The sequence below is a fragment of the Melanerpes formicivorus genome, unplaced genomic scaffold, assembly GCF_026170545.1.
Source record: "Melanerpes formicivorus ecotype bairdi unplaced genomic scaffold, bMelFor1.0.p_v2 SCAF_12, whole genome shotgun sequence".
NCBI classification, from domain to species: Eukaryota; Metazoa; Chordata; class Aves; order Piciformes; family Picidae; genus Melanerpes; species Melanerpes formicivorus.
The window spans coordinates 12064684-12085963 of record NW_027142364.1 but is presented as its reverse complement, the minus strand read 5'-3'; the positions used below and the strand labels follow the sequence as shown (position 1 = coordinate 12085963).

Sequence of the window (21280 nt, the reverse complement as noted above, 5' to 3'; positions counted from 1 at the left end):
TTTAATTTTAATAAAAACACTGTATTTTGTAAGAGGTATAGAAATCTGTAGACTATGTGAAATTCATAGCATACAACCTATGCATTATTATTTGCATTCTTCTGAATCAATCAGAAATTGTAAGTAATTGGCTTTGAGCAACCTGGTCTAGTGGAAGGTGTCCCTGCCCATGACAGGGCATTTGGAACTGATCTTTAAGGTCCCTACCAACCCAAACCATTCTGTGATTCTATGATTCTGTGGCTTAGTCTGAAAGAAAAAACATCCAGTGTTTGCCAGCTGACATGTTGTGAGGGAAAGAAACAGACACTTGTGTATGTGAGCCTATGATACTATCAAACCCCCAAACCAAACCTGTGATTAGTAATGACATACCTGGCAAAAGAAATTTAAAATACTACCCTCTTCCCCTTAGCAGCCCAGTCTGCCAGGAGTCACTTGATAGCCATGTGGTGCACCTATCACTACAACCAGCAGATCCAGATAACAGCCAGGGACTGGCTGGAGGGTGGGAAGCAGGCCTTTCCTGTCACTTGTAATCTTCTCACATCCAGAGGCATCTTAAGTCCTTCCTAAACACGTTGATACTGCCTGAAATTCACCAAAAAAAACCCCAGCCTTTGTTTGTGTTAACAGGATGAGAAAGTGCAAGGCTTCCTGTTATGTGTGTGTGACAGCTATAGATAAGCAGAGACCTCTGGACAGGAAATCCGCCCAACTTCTGCAGTGTGACTTGCCTGAAGCTTAGGAGCTCTTTTTAGATTGAAGCACCAACAGAATGAGACGGTGCTGGCCAGAAAATGGGGGACACACTGGAGAAGAGCTCTGAGGAGCCTGAGATCTCCATGGACAATGAGTGTTCAAAGAAAATGGAGGACTTGGTGGAAGTCTCAAGTGGCGAGAAGGTCAAGTTTGATGATACGGGTCTCTCTCTGGTGCTTCAGAATGGCCTGGAGAACCTTCGGCTTGAAAATTCCCTTACAGATGTCATCCTATGTGTGGACAGCAGGGAATTCTCCTGTCACCGAGTGGTCCTTGCTGCAGCAAGCAATTATTTCAGGTAAGACATGTAAGAAACAAACCAAATAAACTCTCTTTGCATCTTAGGCTGGAATGGTAGCTCTCCAAGGAGTGTAAACGGGGTGCTAAACTCTGCCCATTTGCAGTGAGTCTGTAATTCCTGATGCTTTTCAGCTCTTTTGGGTTTTTTAAGTTGGAGGTTCAAATAAGGCAGGTGCCAAGCTGTGGATTTGCTGGAGTTCTGATATGAGCACTCAGCAAGGCTGCTGGAGGCGTGTAAAGAAATGCAGAATGGTTGGCAGGCAAGTGGATAAGAACGGGATGTTTTAAACCAAGTATCTGTAGCCCCTTGTGTTGTGCCTTTGCGACTCAGGCACAGAGGAATATTCATTCCGATCATCTGGTATTTGTGTTAAGAGAGGAGTGGGTCTGTCAGAATTGATAACTTTTCTGATAATTTTTCTGTGGTAAAGATACATATTGCATAAAGTTGTTGAGGAGGAAAGAGAGGGCATTTTCCATCTGTCTTAGTGTGACCTAAAATCAATTGCAAAAGGAAATATCTCCTTGTAAAACAGTTCTACCCTTTCACCCTCTTCAATTTTTAATTCTTTCAGCACTAAAATAACCTATCTGAGACTACTGACCAGCAAGAACAAAATTTAGATGCACAGAGGAACTCAGTATCAGTTCTAACACAGATTTTCCATTATCATTCAGACAATCACATTTGCATGGCTGGGATTTTTTTTTCTTTCTTTTTTTTTACTGCTAAAGTGGTCAGATGACTGAATAGCTACAGAGGAAACATGAGAAAAAAGAACCTGTGACCACTTGTGACATGAGCAGAAAGCTAATTTTAATGGAGTCTGGTAAGCTTTGCCAGTAGCGTCTAGAAGAGCAGTTCTGCTTCTATCTGCTTCTAATCCAGATTGTGGCTGTGAATATGGAGATAAGTATTGTTTCTACAGACAAATTATATACACATCATCTGTATGAATATCTGCAACTGAAAGCAGAGATGCCCAAATATGCTGGACAGCACTGTGTCCAGAAAGGAGAGCAGATGCATAAATAAAATCAGAATTACCATAATGACCTTTTGACAAGAAAAGGATTCCTCTCCAACTGTGAGGAAAGATGCTGCAATCAGAAGGGACTTCTTCCTCAGTTTAAACCAGGCAAAACAGTTTTCTACTAACTACTGTTGGTCAGTTTTCCAAGCCTGTCCCTTTGAAGGAAGGGGGATACCTAGTGGAAGTCATTTCATCCCAAGGCAACTGCACAGTGGCAGAGTCTTCCCCACTGCACGCTTGTGTTTCGCCTGTCTTCCCACAGTTGTGTAGATGTTGAGATTTATTTATGTGTAGATGTGGTGTTGAGGGACATAGTTTAGAGATGGCAGTTCTGGCTGAATGTTTGGACTTCATGATCTTAAAGGTCCTTTCCAACCAAAACAATTCTATGTTTGTGTTCTTTCACACCGCCTGTCTGTCAGTGCCTCTTGTCATGACTCTGGGTTACTTCCAGTCACATTTGGCAGAGGGTGGAGATCTTAGAACTGAAATTCCTGTATGTTTGACGAAAATCTGCAGCTAGGCAGAGGAGAGATGATGGGATTGGGACCCTATGGTGCTCAGCACCATGTCCAGGCTGGCCAACACACGCTGTGTCCAACCAAAGCACACAATGCTCCTGCTTGGTTGGGCACAGGCAGGCAGCACAAAGCTGAGTGTCCTGACAAGGAAAGCAAAATGTGTTTGAGAAGAATAATTAGAGAGAATTGAGGACTCAGGAAGAGGAAGCTGAGGTTACTGTGAAGAGGGAAAGAAGGACACAAGTCTGCTGGGAACTGAGCTTCCTTAGTTCTGCTGCTCAAAGGTGGCTTGTTTCATATTGCCAAAATTGACTGGAAGCTGCAAGAGCTCAAAGAAAGAAGAAATTCTTAAATAATACTATTCCTGTGCTTTGAATGCTATTGCAAGGCCTCTGATACCTGTGCACAGGAGCAAAGCAGAGAGACCCTGTGAGTCATGGGCTTCATTCCCCTGCAAGAGCATGTTACACAACCCCCTTCCTGAACGTTGGGTGCTCTAATGCAAGCTACCCACAGCAACTGACTTAAACACAGCCCAAAAAAGTTAACAACTTCTGTCCTTCCTTCAGCATTGCTTGAGGATAGATAGACAGTACTTCTGACATGTCCTGCATCTACAGATGTAAAAACATCAACTCTCCATTTACCCAGATGAAGGTAACAAAGCAAAGAAGAAAAATACAAATTGACCAAGGCAGAGCAGTAGTTCCTTTCTCCTGTGCTGCCCAAGGTAGTGGAAGAATGGGTCTGGGAGTGGCTGAAGCAATATTTTCCAGAGCATCCTCAAACTCCAGCATGTTTATTTGAACTCAGGTTCATAATGCCATGTACAAGGACTCCTTTTTTTTTCCTTTTTTTCCCCCCCTTTCCTCCTCCTTCTAAATTTACCCATGTTTAAGTATTTAAATTTGGCCCTGGGTGCTCAGGTGTGCATACCTTTCAGATGTGTATTTTTTAGAGTAAATGTTTGTTCAAAGGCTTAGTTTAGAATTGCACAGGGACAAGAATGAGGGAAACAGACAACAAAATTGGTAGACACAACTGAAGTATTTAGAGCTCGAGAGAAAATAATCACACACCTCTCTGGGTAAATATAGAAAGGTTCAGAAACAGTATGTCAATCCCCAGGAGAACTAGTAAGTTCTGTGTGGTGGTATGAGGGTGTGAATGAGGTCTACTCCATCTGAGCAGAAGGAAAATCACTACAGAAGCCAGCTCTGCTGGATAGTACTGTGCTATTCAGCCCTGCCACCTCCAGACAAGTACTGGAGGGAGAGCATGGTGCTTTAGATGTGTGTTTTCTGCAGGCTGCAGTTATATTAGATGAATCCATACAGCCTGGAAGGCAAAGTGTATCCTGGCCTCCATCAAGAGGAGTGTGGCCAGCAGAGATGTGATTCTTCCACTTTACTCTGCTCTTGTGAGAACCCACCTCAAATACCGCATCCAGTTCTTGTGTCCCTATCATAAAGAGGACACAGAGCTGTTGGAGCAAGTCCAGAGGAGTGCCACAAAAATGATCCAAGGGCTGGAACACCTCTGCTATCAGGACAGGCTGAGGGAGGTGGGGTTGTTCAGCCTAGAGAAGAGAAGACTCTGAACAGACCTTATAGCTGCCTTCCAATACCTGAAGGAATCCTACAGGAAGGCTGGAGAGGGACTTGTAAGCTCTCACCTCCCCAACAAGGATGGCTAAATACAAGACTGGAGACACAAGTTTAAGAGATAAAAGGAACAAGAGCAGACAACACCTGCATCCTACAGTGGCTTATTTCTCATTCAGATGAAGCATTTGGCATCTATCAATCCCATGCAATTGTACAAAGCTTGCCACCTGCCTTCGTGCCCCAGATGTACAACATCTGACACTGCCAAAAGGGAGAGAAGTAAAGGAGAATCTCAGTCTTGTGCTCTCTAAAATCAGGAAGCATTTTGTCCTAATGCCTTTCAAATACTCTGATCTCACTGGCAGCACAGGCTGGACCACAGAGCAGAGCAGCGAATCAAAAACCTCTGACAGGCTGAGACAAGTGAATGGAAAATGAGAGTTTTGGCTGATCATCTTTTCTGACAAGTAACTTCTCTGGCCAAGTTTCCTGATGAAAAGTTAGGCCTTTTAATCCAAAAGTGGATAACTGAGATGACTAATACCAATTTTCTTTTGCAATAAAAATCTCTGCTGAGGCAAGGAACAGGTCGCTCTTAGCACACCAAGCAGCTGGTATCTTCCACCCATTTGCCATTCACCATGCCTAACTGCTTTGCAATAAAAGCTGTTTACATCTTGCTTCCAGTATCATGCGTCAATCAGACAGCTTTATTCTGCCACTACTTTTACAAGAAAAGCATGGCCTCAAACTTTGGACCTCTAACCACTTCCCAAGTTGCACTGTCCTGGCAACATCGCACATGACTAATAAAGAAGGGCTTGGTATGCAGGGTAAAGAGCACTTCTAATTACACTTTACATCTGCACATGTTTTGCACCAACACAGTTACAAGTGGACTCATGTATCTCTAATCTGTTGAGCCAGATTCCCAGTGATGTGAAATCTGGCTCTCTGATTGCGTGGAATGAGACTGGACTGATCAAACTTCTAAAAAACTAGCACAAGCATCAGAAGAAATACAGCCACGTGTGGAAAATGCAGATCACAACACAACGTGGACTTAAATGGCTCTTGGAGAAATTTCTAATCTATACCCCCCACAAAAGAGCTGATTAGTGCCAAAGGTGTGTGTGGTGCAAAGGTGCGTGTGGTGGTTGCCTTTCAAACGCAGTATTGTCCACCAAAGAAGAGGTGGTATCAACATGCATGAAATGGCTGTGTTTTCTGGCTAACAGTAATACTAATTCATTATTGTTTCATCACTCCTCTAGCCAAGAGGCACCAGCTCTGCAGTCCTACCAGGAGTTCCCAAAATTTAGCTGAGGAAAAGTCAGCCTCTTAGAAGAAAATCCATAAGCGATTCTCCCCTGGCCTATGCCTAGAATAAATGGTCAAAGACATGTTGGGAAGCTTAGAGGTGAGACTATCAGACACGTGGATCTGGCCTGGCCTTCAGGGTTCAGTGTAAGCAGTGCTCTGCAGCACAAGGGTATTGACCTTGCCAGGGCTTATAAAGTACATATCTAAGTGTTAATGAAGTGTGGAGATTGGCAGCATCTTGGAGGTTTGGGCTGAATGCGCTGGGCCTGTACTGGAAACAGAAAGACAGGGAGTCTATAGGAGGCCAGCAAGTCAGACATCACAACTGCCCTTGCAGCATCAGTCCGGACACAAGAGCACTACTCAGGGAAGGTCCTGCTGCCATGCAGCTTCAGGTCTACTGCAGAATCCATCTCTGGGGTATCTATCATGTGTGTATGCCTTATCAAACTCATGAGTATAAGGTGTGAAAGCAACAAAATGATTTTTCTTGTTACTTTGCTACAGGACCAACTGTTGAAATCTATATAGCCAAATGCTTTCACAATGCCTCGTCCTGGATGGGATGCAGAAAAAGATTGATGCCTTTTTTTTTTCTAGGGCCATGTTCTGCAATGATTTAAGAGAGAAATATGAAGAGAAGATCATACTTAAAGGAGTTGACGCAGAAACCATGAATATACTCTTGGACTACACCTACACCAGCAAGATGCTCATCACAAAGCAAAATGTACAGAAAGTCTTGGAAGCTGCCAGCCTCTTCCAGGTACAGATAACTCAAACACACTGATCCTGTCTTGTTGCTGGGGCAACACTAAGCCTTACCCTGGTTGACGCACTGCAAAATTCTCTGATTTCATGGGTTATGGGAGCATTTTGCTTCATATTTACTTACATTGTGTTAAAAAATGTCAGTCACAGCCATCTGCTGGAATGCTGTTGTGCATTGCCTCCAAAAGCTGCTCCCATGTGCCACCTGCCAGGAGGCAGGCTTGTGTTGCTAGGACAGTGCTCCACAAGATTCAGGTCAGTCTGTGAAAGCCAGTCATCCTCCAGCCCGAGAGAGTTAGTGGGCAGTGGCTGGCATGGCTGGCCAGAGCAGAAAACTAACCTTGTCTCTTCCGCTCCATTGCCTTGAGATAGAAGGTCACCAACCAAAGTTACCACCCTCCTTTGTAGGACTCTTTATGTAAAGGGTTTTAGTCATGACCTGTGATTTGTGGGGAAGTCAGACTCAAGCAGTGTTACTCAGCCTTTGTTTCATGAGATATTCACGTGTTCTATAAATCACCTGTGAGGTCTACCAAATTGTGGTCCCTGGTACCAAGCTGCAAATTGCCAACAAATTGCAACCAGCATAACCTGCCAAGTGCCAAGGTGTGTATGTGTGCCCAGGCCAAGGTGTGTATGTGTGCCCAGGCTTTTCATTAAGGAAGGAAAGAAGCAGCACCTGACTCCAAAACCATTATGGTTAATCATGAACTTCAGATTCTTAAATCTTACACAGGAGGTTTTACTCTGCAATGAACCTATGGCCTTTGGGGTAATGGGAGCAGGTGCTTGCTGTGGGGAAAGAAGGGAAAGTTATCACAAAGTGCTCCCCAAGGTAAGGTAGAAAAGGTTCTGTAGCTTTAATGGCACCTGGGGCACCTGCAGAGCAACACTGCAAACAGGTAGCCCTCAAAGCACTCCGGTTCATTTTCAGGACAATTTTCTGCACCCTTCTTGTTTTCTTCTTTTTCCTTTAGGATCCTCCCTCAAGCACTTCTTTGTGAAACTATCAAAAGTGAATTTACATTTTTCTCTTCCCTATTTTTCATTACAAACCCTGTTAGAGTAATGGTAAAATTGTGAGAATGCCCTAAACAAGAAAAGCAAGTTACAAATCCCTACAAAACCAGGAATGTTTGACTAAAAGCAGCAATCCCAAGTCTTAATGCAGCAGCTTTAGGTACTACCAACATTTATAAGGTCTTAAAGCCTCACATTATGCACAGGTGAGGTTTTTGGCTGAAAATGTGTTGTCTGTAAAAAACATTGACCCCAACTACCGGTGTTCTGTCTCTGTTATTTATGCAAAAGAACCAGTAGAGACAGCTGAAAGAGTCAAATGCTTCATTTAAATATATCAAGTAAAAGATCAATTCTGCAATTTATTGTAACATTTTTGTTTAGGAAACTCTTTCCTTTCCTTTCCAATTAACGACATGAGAAAACCAAATTCCAAATAGAACTTTTTTACCTGGCTAGCACAATTTTTGGCAGTGCCTCATTTCAATATCTCAGACTTGACAAAGAACAAAAAGAGTACTAACCTGCACAGTTCTAGATATTCCAGTGTAGATTAGATTCACAGAATGGTTTAGGTTGGAAGGGACCTTAAAGATCATCTAGTTCCAACTCCCTACCATGGGCAAGCACACCTTCCTCTAGAGCAGGTTGCTCAAGGCCTTATCCAGCCTGGCCTTGAACATCTCCCTGACCTCCTTGGGCAACCCATTCCATTATCTGACTGTAAAGAATTTTTCTAATATGCAGTCTAAATCTACCCTCCTCAAGATTCAATCAATTCTCTCTCATCCTATCACTACAAGTTCTTGTAAAAAGTCCCTTTCCATCTTTCTTGTAGGCCCCCCTTCAGATACTGGAAGGCTGCTACAAGCTCTCCCCAGAGCTTTCTTTCCTCTAGGCTGAATACTCCACCTTTCTCTAGAAACTACTTTTTAAAAGGTTTTACACAATTATCCTTCCCTTAGTTCTTTCCAATAAATGTCAACCAAACGCAGCCAAAACTGGCTGCAGAACGAGGTGGAAGGCTGTTCAGAGAGACAGAAGCCTGCAGTGTGCTTTGTGCACAGAGATTTCCTCCCAGGGGAAGCATGTGAAGGGTTTGGAACAGGAGCTGCTGAACAGCTAAGCCTCACCCTGAAGTGACCTAGACAAACTTTTTTCCACCTAGAGCACAGTTGCAACACAAGTTCAATAGTCATCTCCTCTGTCTGGGCTGGCAGCTGCCCAGCCACCGTGCTCACAAGACTGGTGCCCACCCTGGAGGCCACCCAGTGCCCTCTGCCACCCACACTACAGTGGTTGGGCCATAGGCTGGTGAGAACATGGTTTGGGGATCTATTCCTAGACTTGTGGGTGACCTTGGCAAATCTCAGCTATTATTTTTTTCCCCCAATCTAACTACTGCCAGCATTTAAAGGGCTAATGCTTAACCTGCCTTTGGTCTGCAGACTACCCATTGCTGGCAAAGTCTTTTCAGATCCTCAGGGAAATGCACTGGTGAATTCAAAATATTAGCCTTGTCCTAGCCCAGAGCACAGGCAGAGCGAGCATGACAGGCACCAAGGGGCCACCAAGCTCTGTCAGATTACAATGGCAGCAACATATTCTGAGACCTCTGGTACTCTTGTTCACCAGACAGTTGCATTTCTCTAAACTCTTGACCACATCTAAATGTGAAACAGGAACCAGGTAGTCTGTACACAGCGTCTGTGATTGATCAGCTAACAGTCTAAATGCGTCAACAAGAGACCAACAGGTCTGGAAGGTTCTACCCTAATTACTGAGACAAATCTACATTAAAGTGTTTTAAAAGTTTCGCTTCCTCTTTGCCCCTAAGTTACTGTTGTGCAACTTTCCCCAGTGGGACAGAATGAGTTAAAATGGTTTGGCTGCTGACGCTGAATGGAAAAAAGGACCCAAAAAGCACAGATGGAAATGCACAGCATCAGTTCTGACCCATCTTTGTGTGTGTTGCCATTCACACCACTCAGTGGCAAAAGCAAATGTAATAGTGATGTCCTGTCTGTGGCTGAAACTGCAGAGGTGATGGAAAGCTCAGGATGAAGCCCTGCAACTTAATAGTTCTACCCAAAACTGGTTCCCGGTTCCCAGTTCCTGAGTACCCACCAGTGGCTGCTGTAGACTGCTCACAATGCAGTCCACAGCAAATGTCCCACAGACATCTGTGGTTCAAGATCTGCACATTTGGGACCCTCAGCTGGAGGCTACTGTGCAGAAGAGTAGTTGTGATGCCCTGTTGAATGCAAATATGGGAAGTTCTTTGATTAAGCAGACTCTGTGTGTAAAATGCACACCTATGTTTCTTTGAATCAAAGGAAAACAGTGGTCACTAAAGTCTTCAAAGACCTCCCTCAAACAACCCTGGCTGTCAGGCAACATCAGCAATATGCTGATGGTCAACCTCCTCTTGCCATGTACCCCAGTACAGGACAGCATGCCCATACCTGCTGGGAGGGCTGCACTTTGGCCCAAACCTTCCAAGACCTCCGCACTCACTTTTCACCACCCTTGCAAGGCCTCAGACATGATCAGAGTTTGGATGTTGGGAGCATAAATGCAGACAGTGGAGCCACCTGCACTCTAAAACCAGACTCTCTTCTAGCTGATCTGAGCTAACAGGCAAGATGAAGCAGGGTAACCACATATGAGGCCTGGAGACCTTATCTATGCTTTGTAACTCTGGTTGCCAGTGCTTTGAGACATCATGGTGGGAAAGGCAATGGTAGAAAAACCTTTACTTCTGTGAAATAAAATTCATGACTATCACAGGCCTTCTGTGTCCTACACGAGGCAGAAGCAGCAATGTGGATGCAGAGGGAGAAAAAACAGTGGAAAGAAGACATTATCATTTCACACTGCAGATTCTGGGAGATACCTGTCCTCATATGACTGATTTCTTGTCTCCCCAGCTCTGAGTTGTGCTGTGCATAGCTGGTTGTGGCCCAGCCCCAAAGCTCCATAGCTCTCCTGTGATACTGTCATACAAGTAGCTGCCCTGTGCTTATACCTGCTTTCTCTATCCTCAGTTCCTGCGCATGGTAGATGCTTGTGCCAGTTTTCTCACTGAAGCCCTCCAGCCAGAGAACTGTGTGGGCATCCTGAGGCTGGCTGATGCCCACTCTCTGCATAGCCTGAAACAACAAGTGCAGAACTACATTATCCAGAACTTCACCCAGGTCCTGAACTACGAGGAGTTCCTGGAGCTGCCAGCTGACATCCTCTGCAGCACGCTGAAGAGTGATGACCTCTATGTCACGGAAGAGGCGCAGGTGTTCGAAACTGTCATGAGCTGGGTTCGTTACAAGGAGTCGGAGAGGTTTCCTCTCCTGCCCTATGTGCTGGAGAATGTCCGGCTGCCCCTCTTGGACCCCTGGTACTTTGTAGAGACTGTTGAAGCTGATCAACTCATTAGGCAGTGTCCAGATGTTTTTCCTTTGCTCCAGGAAGCAAGAATGTACCATCTGTCAGGCAACGAGGTAAGTGAAAAAGCAAGGTATTTGCTGCTCTCTTTCAAATGTCTTGTGCTTCGGATCAAAAATCCCATCAGAAAGAGCGGTCCCATGAGACAGAAAAATGTACTCACATTGAAGTTTCACTGACTGGTGCTACTGAAAAGTCAAGGTGGGCCTCACCACAGTTAGCCTGCTGATTCAGAGAATTTAGACACTTTTAGTAGGTTGTTTTAAAACAGGGCTTACGACTTCTTGTTCATGAACATCTGAGCTTGACCCTTCACGTACACACACTTGTGCAACTAAACAGGACACCAGGCGACTTCCCTAGTACAAAGGCAAATAGTCTTAATCCTGGCACCTCACCCTCTTAGCTGTTATTTCAATCCTAACAAAGGAATAATGCTTCTTCCACTGACCTGTGCCACAACCTGTAATGGCTCTTTCAAATCTGCACATGTAGCATCTCCATCTGTTACTTATGGGGGAAATATTTCAGAAAGAGAGAACCTCCCATCAAAGAAGATGGTCTCTTCCCAGAGGAGAGGTTTGCCTATCCTCCCCATTTGCAGGGGTCTCTACACCCAAAGAGGCAGGTTCATTCTGGCATCCATCTGAGTCCTGTCCTGCCTGCTGTGGACAGGTAGGCTGTGGTGGCTCTTCAGTTCTTCAATTGCCTGTCCTCTTTGGAAAGTTAGATATCAGTTACATCTCCTGGCCCAAAATACAGGGTAGAGGGGAGAGCAACCAGAGGTCAGATTTCACAACAGGAGCAATGCTATGCAAGTGTGTGAGAAAACGTGTGCACCTTCTCAGTTAGAGAGTCAGAGGGGGCCTCAGGAGCATGTTGTGGATCCACCACTAACAGTGGATGAGTCACTGTCAGCAGCGGGGAGACCAAGGGCTTTTGTGCTGGTGACTGTGTAAGAACACACAGTGACCTGGGACAACGCCAGCCAGTCTGGTAGGAACTCCTTGAGGAAGCTTTGCCCCATCCAGCAGTGCTGTCAGGTCCACTCAGGACAGATAAAGAGAGTGTTGCTCAGGGCTGAACATTCATTACACTCCTCTTCAAAGAGGCAGCCGTCAGGAGCTACCCTGCTGGCTCTCCTGCCTGGGGCTGACACCTGGCAGTGGTGATAAGACAGGTTAAAAACAGAATTCTGAACTCTGCCAAGTTCTGGGACAGACTTTTAAAAAAAATGTGCCTAACAATTTGCAAAACAATTCAAAATTTGTGTTAGTATAAAGGATAGATAAAGATAGGTTAATTATGCCAATTTATAAACATTTAAAAGTAGAAAGAGAAAGAAAACTGCACGCAAGATGCCTACTGTCACAGCACTTAACCTGTGAGTGCACAGACTGCTTCTCTGGGGCATGGAGAAGATAACAATTGCAGTTAACTGCAGACCTCTCCTAGGAGACTATGAGTGTCTGCAAACTGGCACGTGCCCTGTGATACAGCATCATCAGAGAAACAACTTCATATGCTCCATATTCCTTCCACAAGGCTTTTCATCCAGGATGAAAAATTAGGGGGTGAGGGAAGCATAAAGGTTATTTCTTCTATCCTTCAGCACAGAGCCAGCATACCTAGAGTCTCTAGTGCACTCATTTCCACTTGCTTGCAAGTATTTCCTCCAAGTGGAGCACAAATTTCCAAACACCCTCTGCATTCTTTGCTCCTGGTGAGCCTTTACCCAGGAAGTGACTTTTTGCAATGTCCCTGAAACAAAGACCTGATCGATAAACTGAGCCAACAGGCAGTAAATTAGAGCTAACCATGTTTCAGAGTCTGGTGCTGCCTTTAAGTAAATCTTCAAATTTTGGCTTAAAATTAAGGTTTATAAACAAAGAAGCAAAACAACCCACAGTTGAAAATTGTTATTGCTTTGACACTTTAACACATCTCTTCAGGACAAATGATGAGTGTACTTTCTGCTAGCACTAACTGCAGTCTTGCTCTCTCCAATCCTAGCTCCCCAGGGCATATACAAACCTTATGGGCCTCCAACCTTTCCCTCACTCTGTCAGCCCAAATAAAATCTGCCATTTTCAGCTGCCTCACATGCATCCAAACTTGTCACTACTGCTTTCCTTCGTAGATCTTGGTGCTACCCTGGGAATTCCCAGGAGGATCTGAAAGGATCCTAGCAGGTAGACAAAACTAACTAAGTCCAGCGTTGGAGAAATCCTGCTGAAAGAAGCGTACAGTAACCTCTACTGAGTGCTTCTAGGATGCTTTCCGAGCTTTTGTCTTAGAGAGCATTTGATAATTGGTTCAGCTAATGTAAGTCAGTTGTGGTCTGTAAAACGGGTAATTAGAAAAAAGGTCACCAGACCTTTCTGTAATGGTTGGTGTAAGTGCCCTGTGTGCTCACTCTGTCTTGCTTGCATTTAGATTATTACAGAAAGAACCAAGCCCAGGATGCACGAGTTCCAGTCTGAGGTGTTTATGATCATAGGGGGCTGTACAAAAGATGAGAAGTTTGTAGCAGAAGTGACTTGCCTGGATCCTTTGAGGCGAAGCCGCCTGGAAGTAGCAAAATTACCAATCACAGAGCAGGAGACGGAGAATGAGAATAAAAAATGGGTGGAGTTTGCATGCACTACCCTAAAAAATGAAGTCTACATATCGGGTAAGGAACAAGACACTGGGAGTGGAACAGGGGAGCAGAGGGTTCTCACAATTATTTCCAGCTTTTCTCAAGAGCATGCTTGAGACAGCTTTAGGAGCATTCAGCACTGCAGAAATTCCTAATGCTTTGGCTTTGAACACGCTCCAGAGAAGTGCTGGATGTGTGAGGGCTCTTCCTAGCCCTAGTTTTAGCACAGGATTCCTTTTCAAACAGTACTAACCTACATGCATGGCTACTTGTGTGCAGAACCTTAGACACTCAGGACATGATCTCAAACATAAAAAGAAGAATAATTGATTCCTTTTGGGAATCCACCTAGTTTTATTACCACATTCCAATTTAGAGTTTATTAAATCTTTGTCCTGGGGTAAGAATGAGATTATTTCTTCCCTCATTACAAATAAAGGAAGTTTTTCCTTTCAGCCCACCATGGGGTAGGTCTTTTACTCTGGCAGCAGGCCCTCTGTTAAAAGTCAGCTGTAAAAGGGAACCTAAGTCACAGTATAACTAACTATCACAGTATAACTAAGGTTGGAAGAGACCTCGAGGATCACCGAGTCCAACCTATAGGTCAAACAGCCCAGCTAGGGAACATCCCTTACAGCTTCATACCCTTGAGCTGAGAGATCTCTTTTCCATTTGTCTTTAATCTCTCAACCTTTCCTCTTTTTCTAGATCACGGTATTTTTGCTTTCTTTTATTCCTGGCATCTTTCCTGGTGTCTCTTCTCTGCTTTTTGTTTATGCTCTATCTAGGCTGCCTCCAGGCCAGGCTAACACCCTGCTATAGTGAGTCTAAGATGGCTTTCTTCTTGCTGTTCTCCCAGTTCCTCCTTCTTCCTTCCCTGGCTAATTTCGTATCTGTGAATCTCTCTTTCCATTCCCTCTTAGCCTTTCTTCTGTCTCTCACCCAAATAAAAGGCTGAATGGCCCAAAGTCATTAGTGGTTTATTTTCAGTAAAAACAAATTATTAATGTCTCGAACCTGATGAAACATCTGTCTCCTCCCACATGTCCTTCTACTCTTGTTTTCTTTCTTTTAGCTCCTGTGACTTGGTTCTTTTCTAACTTGACTTGCATCTTTCCTAAGTCAATCTTCCCCCCCTCCCATGTGCTCATTTCCCTTTGGAGTCTTTCCTGCTCTTTTAGTAGTTGAACAATAGCAAAGTCCTTTGTACAAGGTTATGACTACTTTTAGATCACCATTTCCCTGAACAGTTTAAGTGCTATGTGATTGGATGGACTGCTGGAAACACTACATTTGCAGTGTAACTAAAACCGACAGGACTTACCACTCACCATTCTGTTACTTTTTAGTAATTTAGTTACAATTTTTTCCTCAAATTAGAAAGAACTGTGGTCTAGAGGAAAAAAAAAAAAAAAAAAAAGATAGCCAGAAACAAAATCAGCCTCCAATTCTCTCAACAATATCTCCTTGCCCCAAGATGTGCAGCAAATCTACCCACCCGGTCCAGCTCAGGCTCCTACCAGAGTTTCAGCCTGTGCAGGAAACAGCAAGCTCCTGTAAAATACAAATTTCAAGGGAGGGTCAGGGAACACCTGCAGTCTCTCAGCCCCATTGTAACCATGAATGCTGCATTCAGGCCCTTCAGCCATTTCAGCTATTTGAGTGCAAATAAAATTCAACACATACATGTGAAAAATACTGAGACAAAAGCATTACAAACGACTCTTTCTAGCATGCTAATTATCTCCTATTCAATCTGCTATTTGGCCCAGAGATGAGCCCCATCAGTTTGCAGTGATCTGGCTGCAGTACAGAATACCAATGAAGGCAGACACTTTCTCAATGGAATATGAATTCTCTTTTCAGTATATTCACCAGTGAAGCAAATGTTTAGTCAGCTTGCAGATGATGGTATAAGCTACTCAGTCTGAAAATGTGGTTTCAGGCTTAACTAGATCTATTCAGATTGCAGTTACACCAAAAATGATATGCAAACAAAAATGCTGGTTTAAAACACTGCTCTCTGCTTCAGTGTGAGTAAAAGATTCACTTGCAAGTCAGCTCTAGAATGAGATTGCAGGGTCCAGTTCTGACCTTCAATCTATAAATATGAAGCAAATCCAAGTCAGTAAAGAAAGAGACCAGAAGGAGAGGTACAAAAATGAGATCCCAGCCATATGGTCCCAAGGATGAAGGGTAAAACTTCTAACATGTTATGCAGGAAGGATAGGAGTTCAGAGTCGAGTATTTGTTTTTACAACATAAACCACTAAGCTTAGCTGATTGGATCTACCCTGCACAAACTGGGAGTTCCCCAGTGCAGGCCTGTCTTTAGGGGATTTGGCACAACCAGGTGCAGCTTCCTCCACTCTCTTATTTAAATCACATTTCATTATTTGTGACTTCGCATCATTCTGCAAAGCCCTGGTGGTGCACAAAAATCTCCTGCATATCACCATACTGTGTGTGGTTTGTCATTCATTGGCATTACAATGAAAGTGGTTGTGGTCTGCTTAAGTGAGGAACTGAATATACTGAATATTTGATTGTGGAAATTGTTCAGAGTTTCCTTCACTATTAAATAAGTTAAGTAAGTTAAATGAGCTTTTCTTCTGGTGTAATAGGCCATTGGTGTAGGTAATTAAGTAGCTAACACTAAGTACCAATGACTTACTTTCTTTTGTGAGAGAACATTTTGAAATTTAAACATATTGGAGACTCTGAGTAAACCCAAGCTATGCTGTGATATTTACAGGTGGCAAAGAAACAAAGCATGATGTCTGGAAATACAACGCCTCCATCAACAAATGGATACAAATTGAGTATCTCAATATTGGGCGATGGAGGCATAAAATGGCTGTGCTGGGTGGCAAGGTGTATGTCATTGGTGGGTTCGATGGCATGCAGAGAATCAACAGCATGGAAGCATATGACCCTTTTCATAACTGTTGGTCAGAGGTAAGATGCTGCATCACGTAACATTTTAGTCACGTGGATCATTTTAACCAGAAAACGCTACGGCTTTGAATTGTAAAAGTTAATGGGACAGGATCTGGTAACAATTCTTTGAAGTATTTCTGGTCTGCAAAAACTCTCTATCATTTCTACAGAAATGCATATCCTTCAGAAAGTAAAAATCAGAGGACTGCCTACTAATCTTTGCCTGTGAAACATCTAGTTTCTTATTCTTAGTTGGCTTTTGAAGCTAGTAGCCTACAGATCAGCAAGTAAGAACCATAATATACATGAACCATGAATCCCTGAAAATTTCAGAGTAAGAACCATTTAGCTGTTGGTTGTCTCAGGAGGGAATACATTTCCATAGCCTTTCTTGAGTATTGTGGGTGAGAAACTACTGCTGTGATACGTAATACACAAATATATTAACCTGTGCATTACTACTGCATGGGTCATGCATTTAAGTTGAAAGGTTTCAAGATAAATAGGATGGAGGAAAAAAAACCTTTCTACTTAACTGTACTTCAAACAGTGAGAGTATTCACAGTCTACAAAAGTAATGAGATTAGGCATTATAATGGCAGCTAACCCCCCTCGTTTTTAGATGATACAAAGCAATGCAGAGGAGTCTAACAATCACAGCTGCAAGTAGCAGCTAGTCAGCATGAGCCAGTTTCTTGTGTGTGGTTTTTTTAATGTACATAACTATGGAAAGGAGATTTGGGGCATTTCTGTCATTTTCTAGCTTTTGAATTGTTGATGATGCAGTTTTAAGAACATTTGAACAGAACAAATCAATATTGAGAATTTTACTGTCTAAAGAAAAAGCTGAAATATACTTTTCCCATATGCCCACAAATTGCATCTTCTGAACCCTGCTGCTCATCTTAAAAGGGATGTCTAGACTGAAATTCAGCAGGCTCCCATCCCATAGGCAGCAGCCTGACAACTCCAGATGGTTGCTAACGATTTTTCATGGTCACACAGGCTGCTCCCCTCATGGTCAATGTAAGCTCCTTTGCAGCAGCCAGCTACAAGAAGAAACTCTATGTGATTGGGGGAGGACCCAACGGGAAACTGGCAACAGACAAGACTCAATGCTATGACCCTGCGACCAACATGTGGAGCCTGAAAGCTTCCATGCCAGTAGAAGCCAAATGCATCAATGCAGCAAGTTTCCGTGATCACATTTATGTTGTGGGTAAGTGAAGAATCAATGGGCCTTCTTGTCTAGACACAGCAGGCCCTGTTTCTGACTGTTAGTTTTACCCACAGACTCTATGGAGTATGTTCAAATGGTCAGATGACTCATCTCATTGAGTTTAGTGAGGGATGAGAATCCAGCACATACACAAACAGCAGTGAAGAGCCACCAAATCAGACTCCTTGCTAGTGTGGCAGGTATCTTGAAAAGCTGGAGCCAGCCCAGAGAGACAATTTAAAGCCATCCAAAAGCAGGCTCTTACTGGCAAAGGCATGACCTCATAGTTATACCATGTCCCCCGCTCATTACACAACCCACTGCACTGATGTAGGGATATGAGCAATAGGAGCAAATCATGGAAGCAAAGCAACTGATACCAAAGTCCCAGATGTCTTCACTAGGTCACACATGGGGTTAATTCAGTCAATTACCAGAACTGGAAACAAATCTAAAAGAGCAAGAATTTAATGGTGGTGGGCTGAACTGGGAGGGAGGAGGGATCCTGCATACATCTCCAGATGGTGCTGGGAAAACGAAAAGAGGAACAAAACAAGAGCTCTAAGAAGTTTCCCATCCCTCTCAGCCTTGATGCATGAAGTTTCTCACTTGCAGTGTAATCAATATGGTGCTGAGAGCTGGCATAGAGTAAGAGCATCTCCACGTAATAAATGGTGTTCTGAAGGGAGAGTTACAATCTGCGTGTCAGATTGTATAGCTGCATGTCAGATATACATACATATGTATGTATACATGTGTGCACTTCATGTATATGTAACTACCTCATGCTTCTCCTCAGCACAGGAATGGACCTCATCCTTTTTGTACAGGAAGACATAGCTGATAGGAGCTAGCTGATACAACTCCCAATAAAAACTGACTCAATACTCCAGATAATTTCATTCAGCATCTCTCAGGCAGGAACACTGACCAGTAAATCCACCATTTACCTATCTGAGAAACAAATCTATTTCAATAGACTCAAAATCAGCCCCACCTGAAGTTCAGGAGATAAAAGAGCATTTGGTTACTTGCATCCAAAGCAATCAAATTATCAATGAATAACCAACCACCAGATGAATCACTGTAACTGACAACATCCATGTTTTCAGTCTGCTCCAGCTGTGGAATACAACTTCTTAGTCACCTCACAATGACCTCATCACCCCTCAAGTACTGGACTAGTGTTGTCAAAACCATCATTTATTATAACTGCAATAGATAAATGCCCACTTAACCAGCAGGTAGGATCCCAGGCAATGTTGCACCTCATCAATAAGTCCATGGCTGCAAGGTTTTCCCAGCCCTATTCTACACAGCTGCTACAGAATACACATCCAGTCCCTGCAAGTTTCAGAATAAGAACCATTTAGCTGTTGGTAGTCTCTGGAGGAAATAGATTTCCACAGCCTTGAGTATTAAGGTATTGACCTTTTTGCAGGAGAAAAGGACCCTGCAAAATTGGAAAAGGTGCACTAAAGGTTTCAAGAATGACTTCAGACTTGGGAAACATGAAGAAACCGAAGGTCACTCTCTGTTTAGCACACCCATAAGAAGATACTCCAGTGTGACAATCCTCTAAATGAGGAATGCACTTTTGAAAACAGCCAGCTCCAAGTAGAAAGTGGTTTGATGGACACTGAAGTTAGTGAAAAAAGCCTTCTAACAGCAGCAGCTTACCACACCTAAGTCCTTTTAAACAAGATTGTTTTTTTCTGCAGTTGTGTCCTTAGCTGAAGCAGCAGGTATGAGAAAGGTCTGATGCTGGATGCACTGTGGTCATACTGGCCTTAAATTCTCCAGACAGATGAACACACAACTTTCAAAAGAATAAAGTATCCTGTGACCTTGTTTTTTTCTTAGCTTTGAGGCATAAATAATTCTTAAGAATGTCAGGAATGGAGCCTTGTTGAAGTGTGTGGTTTACTCACAATCTCTTGCAGGAATGGGCAGTGCAAACTGATATCCATTTCCTCTCCAGGTGGGGCAATGAAAGCACTCTACTCCTACAGCCCCCAGGAGGACACATGGTGCCTGGTGACTCAGTTTACCCATGAGAGAGCCAGTTGTGGGATTTCTCCTTGCAACAACAAGCTGTTTATCACTGGGGGCCGAGATGAAAAGAACGAGGTCATTGCGACAGTGCTGTGCTGGGACCCTGAAACTCAGAAGCTGACAGAAGAGTGTGTCCTGCCGCGGGGGGTGTCTCACCACGGGAGCGTTACCCTCAGGAAGTCTTACACGCACATCCGTAGGATTGTGCCAGGGGCAGTTTCTGTCTGACTGTAGGAGAGCTGCAAAGGAACCCAATACCTCTGTGCCCAGTGGCACAGACTGTAGCAATGATATTTGTTAGCTGCAGGGAGCAACGAATGGAAATATCACCACTGGGGTCCTTCGGGGCGTATCTGTATATATGCTCAGTCCTTGCATTTCCTCTGTACAGTATATCCTTAAATTATCTTAATTCCTTCCCCCCACAGAAAAACAAAGGAACCAGCTGTAGTTTACTGCTGTCAACACAATACCTCCAATCAGGCAAAGAAATGTGATGTGTAGGTGGGAAACTTACTTCCCAGCTCTAACTGCCCTGAAACATGCTTGAACTGGCTCAGCTTGGTCCTGACGTTTGCCCAACTATTTATTGTGCTAAGTTGGATTTGCAGCACCTACTAGTGGAAAAAAAACAATAATACAAAAACAAACCCCAAAAACCCAAACCACAATGCCTTTTGGAATGGAAGAGTTGTAACTTTAGTGAAACATAACATTGTTTATTCCAAAGCTGTGCTTGTTTTTTGGTTTGTTTGTTTTTTTACCCCGGTGGTTGGCACACTAGATTAAGTTAAATCTTGTTTGTTGGTTGGTTTGTTTGCTTGAAGACACTTTGATAGTTTTTGAGTTCTGTGGGACAGAAAATGAATCCATCTCCGTTTGCAAGCCTTGCTGTCATTCCCAAAAAAGAGACTGCACAGGCTGCAGGGATAAACTGGTTCCACCGAACATTCGTTGTGGCTGTTTTCTAATAAAGCTGACCAGAACTTAGTTTCCCTTTTGTTCTCTTCTGGTGTGGTTTACTGGTCTGCCTGAAAGGCTTTTTCCTCTCCGTTTTGCTGTACACAGGGGAGTACTGGTGCACTGGGCTGCTCGCATCCCTGCCTCCATCCCACTGGGTGGCAGTGCTCTCCCAGATTTTTTCCCAGGATTTCCTGGAATGCAATCGGACAGAACAGTCTGCTGGGGAGAAAAACAGTTCCAGGTACTGTTCCCAGCCTGACTCCTGGGATCATCACAGGCTGTACCAGAAGGGGCAAACGTTCGATAGTCCACGAGGGCCCAAGTCTCAAGTCCCGGCATCTGGGTCAGTATAGAGAGACGAAAATAAACACGAAGAGGTCATGCCCAGGACGCTCTGGGACACTTGGCCAAAGGCTGGGAACACATTCCCATCTTTCATTCCCTGCCTAGTTGCTGGAAAGAGCCAACTCACCATTAAATCAAGACAGAAAACACTGAAAAACAAATCTGTCTAAGCAGAGAGCAATGACTGCTTCCAGCCTCCTCCCCACCCCCTGCTCTGTGATGTCTCCTTTTGCCTTATACAGTATTAAAAATATTATTTCTCTCATGTTGAGCTAAGGAAAAAAAAAAAGTGGGTTCCTGAATTTCAGTGCACTAATGGCAGAGTGCTCAGCAGTACA

The 21280-nt window shown here is 43.8% G+C and overlaps 1 protein-coding gene across 2 annotated transcripts; it reads left to right on the top strand.

Moving 5' to 3' along the window:
• Nucleotides 1-738: 738 nt before the first annotated feature.
• Nucleotides 739-20634, top strand: KLHL6 (kelch like family member 6). 2 transcript variants are annotated; one of them, XM_068145397.1, is made up of 8 exons: nucleotides 837-905; nucleotides 985-1060; nucleotides 6148-6313; nucleotides 10386-10835; nucleotides 13216-13453; nucleotides 16176-16378; nucleotides 17366-17579; nucleotides 19561-20634. In XM_068145397.1, the coding sequence occupies exons 3-8, from the start codon at nucleotides 6152-6154 to the stop codon at nucleotides 19860-19862; spliced, it is 1569 nt and encodes a 522-aa protein (XP_068001498.1). In that variant the 5' UTR covers nucleotides 837-905; nucleotides 985-1060; nucleotides 6148-6151; the 3' UTR covers nucleotides 19863-20634. The 2 variants fall into 2 exon arrangements, with proteins under 2 accessions (XP_068001497.1, XP_068001498.1); XM_068145396.1 differs by having other exon boundaries at nucleotides 739-1060.
• The last annotated feature ends 646 nt before the right edge of the window (nucleotides 20635-21280 follow it).